General features: G+C 39.8%; 1 protein-coding gene and 1 long non-coding RNA gene across 3 annotated transcripts in view; one reads left to right on the top strand and one right to left on the bottom strand.

Moving 5' to 3' along the window:
- The window catches only part of GUCY1A1 (guanylate cyclase 1 soluble subunit alpha 1), a 52,150-nt gene that overhangs the window by 25,848 nt on the left and 12,210 nt on the right, over positions 1-14,092 (top strand). Inside the window, exons 6-7 of one of the 2 annotated variants that reach the window (XM_023736600.1) lie at positions 4,589-4,732; positions 14,026-14,068. In XM_023736600.1, the coding sequence (XP_023592368.1) occupies positions 4,589-4,732; positions 14,026-14,040 (159 nt within the window). In that variant the 3' untranslated portion in view covers positions 14,041-14,068. Of the gene's footprint in view, positions 1-4,588; positions 4,733-14,025; positions 14,069-14,092 lie in introns of those variants that run through there. The other variant, XM_004382031.2, reaches the window with a different exon arrangement.
- The window catches only part of LOC111821558 (uncharacterized), a 12,345-nt gene continuing 3,480 nt past the window's right edge, over positions 5,228-14,092 (bottom strand). Inside the window, exons 2-3 of the long non-coding RNA XR_002824934.1 lie at positions 7,281-7,368; positions 5,228-5,632 (exon numbers count right to left, since the gene is read on the bottom strand). This is a non-coding gene — a long non-coding RNA (uncharacterized LOC111821558). The remainder of the gene's footprint in view (positions 5,633-7,280; positions 7,369-14,092) is intronic.

Consider the following 14,092-nt stretch of genomic DNA (forward strand, 5'->3'; position numbering starts at 1 on the left):
TATGGCGTTATCATAGAGAAGGCAAAGCAGAAACATTTGGATAAGAAAGACCTGTGTTCAGATCTTGTTCTCTACCTTATTTGCTTCATCAACTGAATAAATTAAATATCTTTCTCACTTCTAAAACAGAGAAAATAACATCCACCCAGAGTTTATATGCACGAATAATACGCAGTTTGTCCCATAATCCTCGTTAACAGAATTGTTGTAAAGATCATGGTAGATGACATATGTTATTCGTCAGATAACCAGTATTTATTGAGTGCATCATTTTAGGCGCTGGGGATAAACAGTGATGTCCCTAACACGTAATAAAGTTATTTTTTTTAATGTAACTATTGTTAGTAAGCAGAAACTCTGATGGTGCAACGGTTAAGTGCTCAGCTACTAACCACATGGTTGGCAGTTTGAATCTACCCATCGGCTCCATGGGAGAAGGACCTGGTTGGTGGTCTACTCCTGTAAAGGTTACAGCCTAGGAAACCCTAGAGAGCAGTTCTACTCTGTCCCATAACGTCACTCTGAGTTGAAACAGACTCAGTGGCACCTAATAACATTATTAATGAGAGAGATTTCATGTTCTACCTGCTTCTCTACTGTTAAACCTTAATTAATGATTTAAATTATTTTAGGTTGTTTTAGACATTGACATTAAAAATAAAGCATTCTTCTCATTTGTGTGGTACGAATAATTTTCTTAATTTGCCACATGACAGTCTGGCATTTCAAAGCTTAACCCAACATGAAATAAATTATTAAGGAGGAAATAAATATTATTTGTGGGACTAAGTAAATCCCTCCCTCATTTCATTCTAAATGTCAGAAGTAAAACCTTGTGTTTTGAAAATTCTAACAGGAAATTCCAGGCAGAGCCAAGATTCCCTTGGGAAAAAAAGAGGGTCATGTATAATTACAGATAAAATAATTGGCTTCAGTTATATTAAGCTTGAAGGCCTCTTGTAGAATTTACTATATTTGTAGATATTTTCTATCTTGAGAATGTCTCCTCCCTCAGAAATCTTTGCTTTGCACACTGCTGGGATTTTTAGCAGAAGTAGACCTCTTCTGCTGCAAGCTTCAGCTTGTTGGAACTTTGGTTATGCCTGTCAAGTATTCAGAAGCTATGCTGCTTACTACGAAGATGGTGGCCAGGAAGTTCCCTTGATTAATCCAACTGTAGCTTGAGCTAAGATGGTGAATCACTTTCTCTCCCAGTTCTTATTTCTACTTCTCTTCACTTCTGATTTTATGTGAAAATTCCTGGAGACAACTGAAAACAAAGAATCTTAACCAAGGGATAAATTTAAGATAGAAACCCATTACCATCGAGTTGATTCCAACTAATAGCAACCCTATAGGACAGAGTAGAACTGTCCCAATGGGTTTCCAAGGCTGTAGTCTTTACAGAAGCATATTGCCACATCTTTCTCCTGTGGAGCAGCTGGTGGGTTCATACCATTGACCTTTCAGTTAGCAGCTGAGAGCTTAACCACGGAGCAACCAGGGCTCCTAAATTTAAATGTACAGAATGTATAATTATAGACTGACTATGATCGTGATGACTTCCAAGGAATAGTTAACCTTAGGTAGTCTAGGAATAGTAAACCTTATTTATTGCAGGACCTAATTGTTGTAGTTATTAGTTACCCTCATGTCGGCTCTTACTCATGGTGACCTTTGTATAAGAGAATGAAACGTTGCCCAATCCTGTGCCATCGTCATGATTGTTGGTATGTTTCAGTCCATTGTTGTGGCTGTTGTGTCCGTCCATCTCATTGAAGGATTCCCTCGTTTTTGCTGACCTTCTACTTTACCAAACATGATGCCCTTTTCTAGCAATTGGTCTTCCCTAATGACATGTCCAGAGTAAGCAAGCCGAAGTCTTGCCATCCTCATCACTTCTAAGGAGCATTCTGGTTGTATTTCTTCTAAGAGTGATTTTGTTCATTCTTGTGGTAGTTCATGGTATATTCAATATTCTTCAGCAACACCACAATTCAAATACATCTCTACTTCTTCTGATTGTACCAGGGCTTTATTTCATTTCATTTTCTTTCTGTCTTTCAATCTTTTGGTCATTTTTATTTCTGTATTCATTTATCCATTGTTTTAACAAATATTGACTTGTCAACCTACATTTGCCAGCGTAAGTTGGATCCTGGATAAAGAGATGGAGGACACAATCCCTATGAGAAAAGTTCACTGGCGTGTGAGGGGTGTGTGTGGAAGGAGCAGTGGGGCAGGACTGACACATGCGGGGTTTCCATATGACTTGATGGATGCCCGGGTCCCCTCACTGAGGTGTTACAGGAGCACAGGAAATAAACACCTTACACCAAGTAGGGGTGGGGCTACTATGTCTCCTAATGGGTAACATTTATTGAACACTTGTGATATAGTAGCCATTGTGATAAGCATTTCTACGTATTCATTGCTGAGGAGAAGCTTAAGGGAGGCATTGCTGCCTGGTTCATCCATCAGCAGACGTACTTGTTTAGAACTCACTGGATGGTGGCAATTTAAGAGTGAACAAAATAGACAAACTCTGACATCTGCATGCAACTAGGGGAAATAAAGACAATAAACAAATGGGTAATGCATAGTATTTTAGTCGGTGTAAATGTTCTGGAGGAAAAAATGAAAGCATGGTAATGGGGAGGCATGAGTAGGGTAAAAGGGTGATTACTATTTCATACATGGTGATCAGGATAGGCCTTTTTAATAGGGTGATGTTTTAGCAGAGATTAAAGGAAATGAGGGGCAAGCTAAGTGGTTAGCTGCAGAGATAGGGTTCCAGGCAAAAGGAATAGCAAGTAGGAACATGTTGGTGTGTTTGAGGGGTAACCAGGAGGCCAGTGGCATTGGAACAAAGTGAACAAGTGGGAGAGTTAGGAGTTAAAGTCAGATTAGCAGGAAGATTGGTCAAGAAGAACCTTGGAGCCATTATATGTGAATGAGCATTTACTCAGCGTGAAGTGGGGAATTACTGCAGGGGTTTACCACTTTCTTTCCTATCTCACCCCCATCCCTCCACATTGGAAGCTTTGGATAAGAAACATGATACGACCTGATAAGTTACAATAAATATTTAGAGGAGAAGAACATTGGAACTTTTAGAATTTGGGGGATTATTTGTGCATTTAAATTAAGTATTAGCTTTCTGTAGTCAGTATTAACAGACAAGTAAAAATTTCCTGTAATGACAATAATAATGATAATGAAAATAATAGTACTTGGAATTTATATAGTAGCTTTATTTCTAATAGCCTTCCAGGCACCATTGTTTTTATCTCCTGGTTAGACCTCATGGTTTCTAAACTTTGTGAGTAATATTCAGGTGGACACATGGAAGGGCTTGAGAATCCCAGAAGTCCTTTAGAAAAGGACTCTATTACTCGTATGACTGTTAATGTCTTAATTTTACATTGCACATTCTTACGATAGTGATACGACATTTATTGAATAATGACTTGGTAAAAACACTTTTGTGCTGAGGAGATGTAAAATCAGTAATTGATCCCATTATCTTTAAGAATTTATTATAAATCCAAAATACATCATTTGTTTTTGCAAGTGCCATTTTACATGGGGGGGAAAAAGGTTAAATAGTATGGTGAGTGGATGGCAAGTCTGGGAGTGCAAGCCACTTGGTGTGGTGTTCACAGGATTGTGTTACCTCTCCGAGCAGTGCCCTGGTGTCAGGGGTGCAAACCTTTGAATTCTGAGTGTCTGGATTCACCTAGGTACGTGATAAAGAAAGCCATTGCTTTCTTTCTTTTTTCTAATTGTGTTTTAAGTGAAAGTTTACAATTCGAGTAAATTTCTTATACAAAAAGTTTATACACACATTGCTGTGTGACCCTAGTTGCTCTCCCTATACTGTGACAGCACGCTTCTCCTTTCCACCCCGGACTTCCCGTGTCCATTCAGCCAGCTACTGACCCTCTCTGCCTTCTCTCACCTCCAGACAGGAGCCACCCATTTAGTCTCATGTATCTACTTGAGCTAAGAAGCACACTCTTCACGAGTATCATTTTATGTCCCATAGTCCAGTCTAATCTTTGTCTGAAGAGTTGACCTTGGGAATGGTTTCAGCTCTAGGCCAACAGAAAGTCCAGGGGCCATGTCTTCCAGGGACCCTCCAGTCTCAGTCAAACCATCAAGTCTGGTCTTTTTACTAGAACTTGAGTTCTGCACCCCACCTTTCTCCTGCTCCATCACAGACTCTGTTGTGTTCCCTGTCAGGGCGGTCATTGGTGGTAGCCAGGCACCGTCTAGTTCTTCCGGTCTCAGGCTGATGAAGTCTCTGGTTTATGTGGCCCCTTCTGTGTCTTGGGCTAATACTTTCCTTGTGTCTTTGGTGTTCTTCATTCTCCTTTACTCCAGGTGTGTTGGGACCAACTGATGCATCTTAGATGGCTGCTTGCTAGCAAAGAAAGCCATTTCTGAGAGTAACTTATTTAACCTGATTTTCCATAGGACCTAACACTAAAGTTTCTGCTGTATGATTCTTAATTTCTGCTACATGATTTATGCTATGACTCTTCTTGAGTTTTCATTTATAATTTGGAAAATGTGCTGTGTCTAGGTGGAGACCATAGGTGATGCATATTGTGTAGCTGGAGGATTACACAAAGAAAGTGATACCCATGCTGTTCAGATAGCACTGATGGCCCTGAAGATGATGGACCTCTCTGATGAAGTCATGTCTCCCCATGGAGAACCTATCAAGGTAAGACACATATTGTCCGGGGGATGTCATTAGAGCAAATGTTTATTAGTTAGTTATGGTGCATTGGCCAGGGTGTAGCTGCAGAGAGCAACATCTTCTCTTACTAGTTTGAGCAGGAATAAATTTATTCTAGGGAATTAAAAAGTTCACAGAATCATTGAGAGGGCTGAAGAAGCCATCTGTCAGTGGACTTTCCAAAATGCTCCCAAAGCAACACTTGACAACCACTGCCTACCCGGTGATCTGGAAGCTGGCTCCAGAACTATACCACTGTGGCCACAATCAGTTACTTATTGTTTTCAGACAGCTGCTGCCTGTACCACTGGCTACAGAAAAAAAAACTACACCCAATAGCGTGACCCACACAATGGATAAACTGTATCATGATAGTCACAAAATGAATGAGTGGCTAGAAACGGGACTCTGCTAAGCATACCATGAAAAAAACAAAGACTTCGACAGATGTACATTCACTTGGAAGCAACAGAAGTACAGTCCCAGCTGAAATCCTGCCTTCCAAAACTCATGCAAGTGCATCTGATTGACAAAACTTAAATGCATCTAGAAGCTGCAAGGAAGTTTGGAAAATGTAGTTAGTTTTCTAACTCCTGCAGGAGAGCACATTGCACTAAAATAGATGTTGACTGCCGATCCACCAGTATTTTCCAAGTCACGTTGCATTCCAAAATGTCTACATGACCCAGATCATAGAATAATGTCTAATTGAATGGGGAGAAAATAAAATTAATGTGGTAGGCATTGGTTTAATAGATAGAACATGGGAGATTTACCTTTATTTGTCCCACTTGTAGTGAATCTGCCATTTATTTAATTTTAATAGAAGGGTTCTCAATTGATGACCTGTAGAAATGGTTCTTTGAAGTGATGTAGAATCTTATCCTTTATACAAGAAAAAAGAAAAAAAAATTTAAACTATGATATTTAGAGATTTAGCCTTGGCTCTCTTTAACCTTCATAGAAAACATATCTAACTAAGCCTTCCCAAACTATTGCCCAAGTTATAGTTGCCCTAGTCATTTACTGCCATGTAACATGCATCCTTAAATTTAGTGACATAGAACCACAAACATTTTATTATGCTTATTGAATGTGTGCATCAGGAATTTGGACAAGGCACAGCAGAGATGCTTTGTCTCTGCTCCACGATGTTTGGGGCCTCAGCTGGGAAGACTTAAATGGTTGAGGGTAACAGGAATGGTTATGATTAGGAGACTTCGGGCTGGAGGATCCACTCCAAGATGGGTTCCTCACTAATACGTCTGGTCCCTTGATGACAGTGACTGAAATGTTAAGCTCAACTAGACTGCCAGCCCAAGGGCTTACACATGGTTACTCCAAACGTATCAACCTCAGAGTAGTCAGATTTCCTACAGGGTGGTTTATATCTCAGCAAACAAGATGAGTGGAAGCTGCATGGCCTTTTATGACCTAACCTTGAAAGATCCACAATAATACTTCCATTCTATTCTATTGGGTAAAGCAGGCAGAAGCCTGCCCAGAGGGGAGGAGACTTAGACCCCATATCTCAATAGGAAGAGTATCAAAGAATTTGTGACTGTCTTTTAAAACCACCGCAGCATTTGACTGTTGCAGACTTAATTTCTATAATTGCTTTTTTCTTTTCTTTTAAACAGAACAGATTTATGTAGTTCCTTCTCTCTCTCTCTCAGTCTTTTTTTGGTGAGGGAACACATAGCATCAAAGTAAATGTCAGACATACTCAGATTGTTGACAATAAGACCAGTGATTTTCACCTAACTGTGTGTTTGTAATTAAGAGGTATATATTTGGGGCAGGGTATTTGTGGCATGATTTTTGTTGTTAGTAGAAGTATGTTTTTAGATTTTAGCAAGTGGAAGAATCATTTATAGTTAATTTTCTTCAAGGATAATTACCTGGGTAATAATAGTTGAACTTTAGCAACCTGTAAAGTGATCATGTTAAACATACCTTTATATATGTACTAATCTACACTCTAGGAAATACCTGAATAGGATAGGAGCTGACCAAGAAACATCACAGAGGCGGTATTGAAGAGTATTTTAGCAGATAAAAGCCAAACAAAACAAACCTGTTGCCATCGAGTCAGTTCTAACTCATAGCAACCTTATAGGACAGAGTAGAACTGTCCCATGTTTCCAAGGAACAGCTGGTGAATTTGAACTGCCTAACTTTTGGTTAACAGCTGTAGCTCTTACCCACTGAGTCACCACGGCTCCATAGAGAAGCATTAACTTGTATGGGAAGGGACTATGCTGTGACTTAAACACTCTCTCATTTAACCCTCATAACATTATGAAGGGACTCTGCATTTTACTGATGGACACTAGTAGTCAAGGCTCTCATGTTGCCACATGGTGTCATGTCTGTCTGGCTTCAAAGCCCTAGTTTTCTCTACTTCTTACCCTGTTACCTTATAGAATGGAATTTTAAGTGAAAGACTAAAAATATTTCTTTCTTTTTTTTTTTTAACAAACGCTATGCTTGTCTCCAACATGCCACATGTACCAATCATCCATGTACTCACTTATTTCTGTTGATTTCCTCACTAACATCCATCCACTCAGGCTTAGAAAACTTCAGGTGGACTGATGGTAGAGATCAGGGGGCTGAATCTAGCAGTGAAAGTCAGTTAAGTGGTGAGTGAACTTGCCAACAACCTTCAGGTGCCCCTCTTTTTCCTATTCCTAGCAGCCTGTAATCAAATGAGCTGTGCCAGAAGTGGTCCCCAAATGCAAGACTCCCCTAGCAGGTTCCCACTCAAGCTTTCACAGGGAGACTGTCAGAATTCTGCTTTTTTCCTTTCATTATTTCACATACAAATTTGTTTCCAGTGAAAGAAGATTAGTGGATGCATTCGGGCCATCATGTGTGTCTTAAATTTTGGATTTTTTTTTTTTTTTTTTTTTTTTTTGTGCTTTAAGTGAAAGTACACAGCAGAGATGAGTTTCTTTTTCAAAAAATGTATACACTAACTGTTTTGTGACATTGGTTGCAATCCATGCATTGTGTCAGCACTCTCCCCCACTCCCTGTCCACCTTGGGTTTCCCGTGTCCATTTCTCCAGTTTTCCTGCCCCTTTCTGCCTTCTCATCTTTGCTTTTGGGCAGGTGTTGCACATTTGGTCTCGTATACTTGATTGAACTTGTTTTATAGGCCTGTCTAATCTTCGGCTGAAAGGTGGACTTTGAGAGTCGCTTCAGTTATAAGTTAGTAGGGAATCCCAGGGGCCAGTTCATTTTTTGTGAATTTGAATTCTACATTTTTCTCCCATTCTGTCCAGGACCCTCTGTTTTAATCCCTGTCAGAGCAGTTGATGATGGCAGCCAGGCACCATTTAGTTCTTCTAGGCTCAGCCTGGTGAAGGCTGTGGTTCATATGGTCCCTTTGGGCTAATATTTTCTTTGTGTCTTTAGTTTTCTTCATTCACCTTTGCTCCAGATGGGATGGGACCAATTGATGTATCTTAGATGGCCACTCGCAAGCTTTTAAGACCCCAGACGCTACTCATCAGAGTAGGATGTAGAACATTTTCTTTATGGACTGTGTTATGCCAATTGAACAGTTTGTCCCCTGAGACCGTGGTCCCCATCCCTCAGCCCCAGTAACTTAGTCCCTCAAGGTGTTTAGATGTGTCTAGGAAGTTTTTTGACTTTGCCTTGGTTGAGTTGAGCTGACTTCCACTGTATGCTGTGTTGTGTTACCCTTCACCAAAGTTAACACTTGTCTACTATCTAGATAGTGATTTCCTCTTCTCACTACTCCCCTCCCTCGTAACCATCAAAGATTGTTTTTTTCTGCATGTAAACGTTTTCTTGGGTTTTTATAACAGTGGTCTCATACAATATTTGTCCTGTTGTGATTGACTTATTTCACTCAGCATAATGCCCGCCAGATTCATCCGTGGTGTGAGATGTTTCACAGATTGATCATTTTTCTTTGTCATTGAGTAGTATTCCATTGTGTGTCTGCACCATAATTTGTTAATCCATTCATCTGTTGATGGGCACTTAGGTTGTTTCCATCTTTTTGCTATTATGAATAATGCTGCAGTGTACATGAGTGTGCAGAAGTCCATTTGTGTGATGGCTCTTAATTCTCTAGGATATGTTCCTAAGAGTAGTATTACTGGATCCTATGATATTTCTACTTCTAGCTTTTTAAGGAGGCTTCATATCGTTTTCCAAAATGTTGTACCATTTTACATTCCCACCAGCAGTGCATAAGAGTTAATCTCCACACCATCTCTCCAACGTTGGTTATTTTCCATTTTTTTTGGTTAGTGCCAGTAATGTTGGGGTAAGATGGTATCTCATTGTAGTTCTGATGTACATTTCTCTAATGGGTAGTGATCGCGAGCATTTCCTCATGTGTCTGTTAGCTGCCTGAATGTCGTCTTTGGTGAAATGTCTGTTCATACCCTTTGCCCATTTTTGATTGCATTATTTGTCTTTTTGTTGTTGAGATGTTGAAGTATTCTATAGATTTTAGATTAGACCCTTGTCAGATATATCATAGCCAAAAAATGTTTCCTAGTTCATAGGTTGTCTTTTCACTCTTTTGTTGATGTATTTTGATGAGCATAAGCATTTAATTTTTAGAAGCTCCCAGTTATCTAGTTTATCTTCTGGTGTTTGTGCATCATTAGTTATAGTTAGCATTGTATTTATGCCATGTGTTAGGGCCCCTAGTATTGGCCCTATTTTTTCTCCTGTGATCTTTATCATTTTAGGTTTTATATTCAGGTTGTTTGATCCATTTTGAGTTAGTTTTTGTATGGTGTGAGGTATGGGGGCTGTTTCATTTTTTTACTGATGAACATCCAGTTTTGCCCTCACCGTTTGTACAAAAGCTGTCTTCTCCCCATTTAATTGGTCCTTTGTCAAAGATTAGCTGACTATAAGTGGATGGATTTACCTCTGGGTTCTCGATTCTATACCATTGGTCTATGTGTCTGTCGTTGTACAGTATCAGGCTGTTTTGACTACAGTGGCTGTGTAGTAGGTTTCGAGATCTGTGTCCCAAGGTTCTGTGTCCCAAGGTTTTGGTATGGTGTGTATTCATTCTCATTTGATCCTAGGAATTTTTGGTTCCCTCTTTGATTTCTTCCATTACTCAGTTGTTTTTAAGCAGGGTGTTATTCAGTTTCCATATATTTGATTTTTTGTTCTTGCTCTTTGTGTTATTGATTTCTACTTCTATGGCATAGTGATCAAAGAGAATGCTTTGTATTATTTTGATGTTTCAGACTTTATTGAGGGTTGCTTTGTGACCTAAAAAGTGAAGAATTGAAGGAGAATTCCTTACACTACCTATTCTGGAGAATGTTCCATGTGCATTGCAAAAGAATGTGTACTTTGCTGCTGTTGTGTGGTGTGTTCTGTGCATGTTTATGAGGTCAAGTTGGTTGATTGTGGCCTTTAGCTCTTCTATATCTTTGTTGAATTTCCTTCTAGATGATCTGTTCTTTAGTGACAGTAGTGTGTTGAAGTCTCCTACTATTATTGTAGGTCTGTCTGTTTCTCTTTTCAGTGCTGTTAAGAGTTTGTTTTATGTATTTTGAGGCCCTGTTGTTGGGCGCATAGATATTTATTAAGGCTATGTCTTTTTGGTGGATTAACTCTTTAATGATTATGTATTTCCTTGTCTTTTATGGTGGATTTTGCCTTATAGTCTATTTTATCTGTTATTAGTATTGCCACTCCTGATATTTTTGGTTACTATTTGCTTGATGTATTTTTTTCCTTCCTTTGATGTTTAATCTGTTTATGTTTTTGTGTCTAAAATGCATCTATTTTAGACAGCATATTGATGGGTCGCATTTTTTTAATCCAGTCTGCCGCTCTCTCTTCATGAGTGCATTTAATCCATTTACATTCAGTGTGATTATCATTCAGTGTCATATTGCTGTGCTTTTTATTTTTGTGGTGCTGACGTTTTCTTTGTTCCTCTTACTTTTCTGTGCTGAGTTCCTTTTGTTTGTGGATTTTCTTTTCATTTCTTTTGTTATTATAGATTTTGTGTTTACTAAGTCTTTATGTTTTTCTTCTTTTTTATTTTGATCAGTAGGTTTGTTAACTTCCTTTGTGGTTACCTTGAAAATTTATCCTTATCTCCCTAAGTCTGAACCAGTCTTTTATTACTTACTTGATATCACTTTGACTTCCTCTCCAATTGAAAATTCTGTACCTACATTATTCCCTCTTTATTGTTTTGACGTTGTCATCATTTACAGATTGACATTTCTGGTTTTCTATTTTAAGTCTTTTAGCTTTGTTTTATTATTGAGAGTTCTTTTTCTAGGTTGGTATCTGGCTGATGCTCTCCTGTATCCTAGACTCAGGTTGTTGTCTGATATTGTTGGTTTTCTAACTGAAAGAATTCCTTTTATCTTTCTTGTATGTTTGGTTTAGTTTTTACAAATTCCCTTAATTTCTTTTTATCTAGAAATGTCCTAAGTTAGCCTCATATTTGAGAGTTTGTAGGATATATATTCTTGGTTAACCCTTTTTTTTCTTTCAAGATTTTATATATGTCATCCCTTTGTCATCTTGCCTGAAAAGTTTCTGCTGAGTAATCGGAGTTTAGTTTTATTGTTTCTCCTCTGTATATGACTTTTTGTTTTTCTTAAGCTGATCTCAGAATTCTTTGTCTTTGGTGTTGGCAAGTGTGAGCATGATAACGTCTTTTTGACTGTTTTTAGTGGTCTATACTGTGTGGGGTTCTTTGAGTGTCTTGGATAGTCAGCTGTTTGTCTTTGATGATATTTGGGAAGTTTTCTGCCAGCAAATCTTCAACAGTTTCCTCCGTGTTTTCCATTTCTCCCCTTTCTGGAACTCCGATCACATGCAATTTTTGCTCTTGAGTGTGTCCTACATAATTTTTATGTTTTCTTCTCAAACAAAGTGGCACCCATGGATTTGTCCTCAATCTCACTGGTTCTGTCTTCCATAGTTTCAAATTTTCTCCTAAAAACTTCTATTGAATTGTCCATTTCTGAAATGTTGTTGTTTCTCTTTTGGAGTTTTTTGGCTATGTTTTTGTTGGTTTTGTCTGTGTTTTCCATGATTTTATGTGTTTTTCCTTGGTTTTGTCTGTGTTTTCCTTGATCTCTTTCCTAATCTCTTGGAGAGGTCTAAATATTAGCCTTTTAAATTCCATATCAGGTCGTTCTACTGCTTTTTCTTCTACTGGAAGGATATGTGATTCTTTATTTTGGTCACTTACTGAAGTCATCTTGTCTTTTACGTATGTTTTGATATTCTGTCTCCAAGACATTAAGGTATTATTTTCTTTGTTGATTGATTGTATATTTGTTTCATCCTGCTTCTTGTTTTGTTTTCATGTGTCAGGGTGGGCAGGTCGGGCATGCTTTGCTGCTTGCTCGTTTGTGGGCGTGATAGCTCTCACCACTTTGTCCAGGTGGGCAGGGCAGCAGCATGCAGGGCAAGGCCGCTTCAGTGTATGCTGATTTGGCGAGGTGTCTGAGGGCGGACTGGGCGAGTGCTGTCTGCCTCCTGGTGTTGGTCCAGCACTGTGGGAGCATTCACAGCCCCGCGCTGGAGTTTTGTCCTGGGAGTGGTATGGGCTGGCTTCCCACTGCTGAGCGGCTAGTCCAGTGGCAGAAAGGTGAGGGAGGTGGTGTATGGTGCTGTGTGGGAGGGAGAAAGAAGTGGAAGAACAAGAAAAAAAAAAAAGATAGACAATTTTTTTAGAAAATGGCAGTGCAGTGGTGGTTGTTGAGTGAGGATGGATCAGACCCACAGACCTGTTGAAGAGAGGGGTGGTAACGTTTGAGGCTAAGTGTGAGGGAGAAAGAAAGGAAAAGAAAAGTTAATAATTTCAAAAAATATGATGGTGTGGTGGGAGCCCATGATTGGGAACGGGGCAGAACTGCAGGCCAGTGGAAAGGGTTGGGAGGTGATGTAAAGGGCTAGGTGGGAGGGAGGAATAAAGGGCAGGAGAGAAGATAAAAAATACAACACAGTGGGAGCCAGCAGTTGGGAGCAGGATAGAACCGGCGTCAGTGTGAAGGGAAGGCAGGTGACCTACGAAGGTAGGTAGGAGGTAGAAAGAAAAGACAGAAGAGAGAGAAAAAAAATGGTGGTGCAGTGGGAGCCAGCAGGTGGGGGTGAGGTGGACCCAGGACGGTGGTGGGCTGATGACTCTAGTGGCTGCAGCACAGCGGGGGTTCAGCAGGAGGTGGAGGGACGTGATGTAGGGTTAGGTGGGAGGGTGAAAGAAACAGTGAAAGGGAACAAAAAAAAAAAATGGTGGCATTTTGGGAGCCAGCGAATAGGGGCAGGGCTTACCCAGGGGGCAGTGGGCCAGGGTCTGTCTAGCCATGGTGGTGCAGTGGGGGACTGCGGGAATAGGGTGGGTGGTGTACATGGCTAGGTGGGAGGGAGAAAGAAGAGAGAGAGAGAAAAAAAAAGCTGTGTGGCGGGAGGGGACAGGGCAGGCCCCAGGGGTTAGGGCTCATATTGTGGACCTTGGCACTGGGGGCAACTGGGATGAGGGGTTCTTGCTTCAACTCACCAGAAGGATGAGTGGTGGGAAAGTGTGTTTCTCTGGTTAGTGGGTGCTCTGTCTCTTGTTGGGAGCTCCATGAAGTTGCCTTCCCATACTCCCTGTCCAGGGTCGTTGCTGGCTGTGTTCCAGGATGGCGATGCTGTGCCCTGTTAGTTGGCAGGGGACTTCCACTCCGTATTTATCATTCTGTTTTCTGTCAGTTTCTTCTTCCATTTGGTGTTTGATGTAGTTCTTTATCCCCTCATTTAATGCTTAAGGTTCTGGGATTGACTTTGTATCTGTTTTACTTAGTGTTTCAGGTCTTTGCTGCAGAGGGACTGCATGGTACATCTGTCTAGGGAGCCATGTTGACTCTACCTCTTAGATCAATTTTTGCTCATGAATTTGAAAAGTGCTTCAATTAGAAAACGTTGGGAAAGAGAGTAAGATTAAAAACTAAATAGAGAAAGGAGGGAGGGGACATGCGAGGAATCAAAGGGGGGATTTATCTGCATTGTTTGGATTTTTATGAGGAGAATGTGTTTATATATTACTTACAAAATAAAAAAAGTTTAAATGCTATGATAAATTTTTCATATAAAAAGCTAGAGCAACTAAGTACAGAGAGCTAAATTGGTTTAGCCAGAAGAGTGCCCAGAGAGGGCAAACACTTATCAATATTTTACGCTAAAATTGTGGCTGATATTTACGGGTAGAAGATACTTTTCTTACCTTTTTTTTTTTTTTTTTTTTTGGTGCAGTTGTTAAATGTGTAAAAATCATACTCCTCAAGAAGAAAAAGCCAGATGAAATAGACATCTAAGTTTT

The sequence above is a fragment of the Trichechus manatus genome, unplaced genomic scaffold, assembly GCF_000243295.1.
Source record: "Trichechus manatus latirostris isolate Lorelei unplaced genomic scaffold, TriManLat1.0 scaffold00089, whole genome shotgun sequence".
In the NCBI taxonomy this organism is placed as follows: Eukaryota; Metazoa; Chordata; class Mammalia; order Sirenia; family Trichechidae; genus Trichechus; species Trichechus manatus.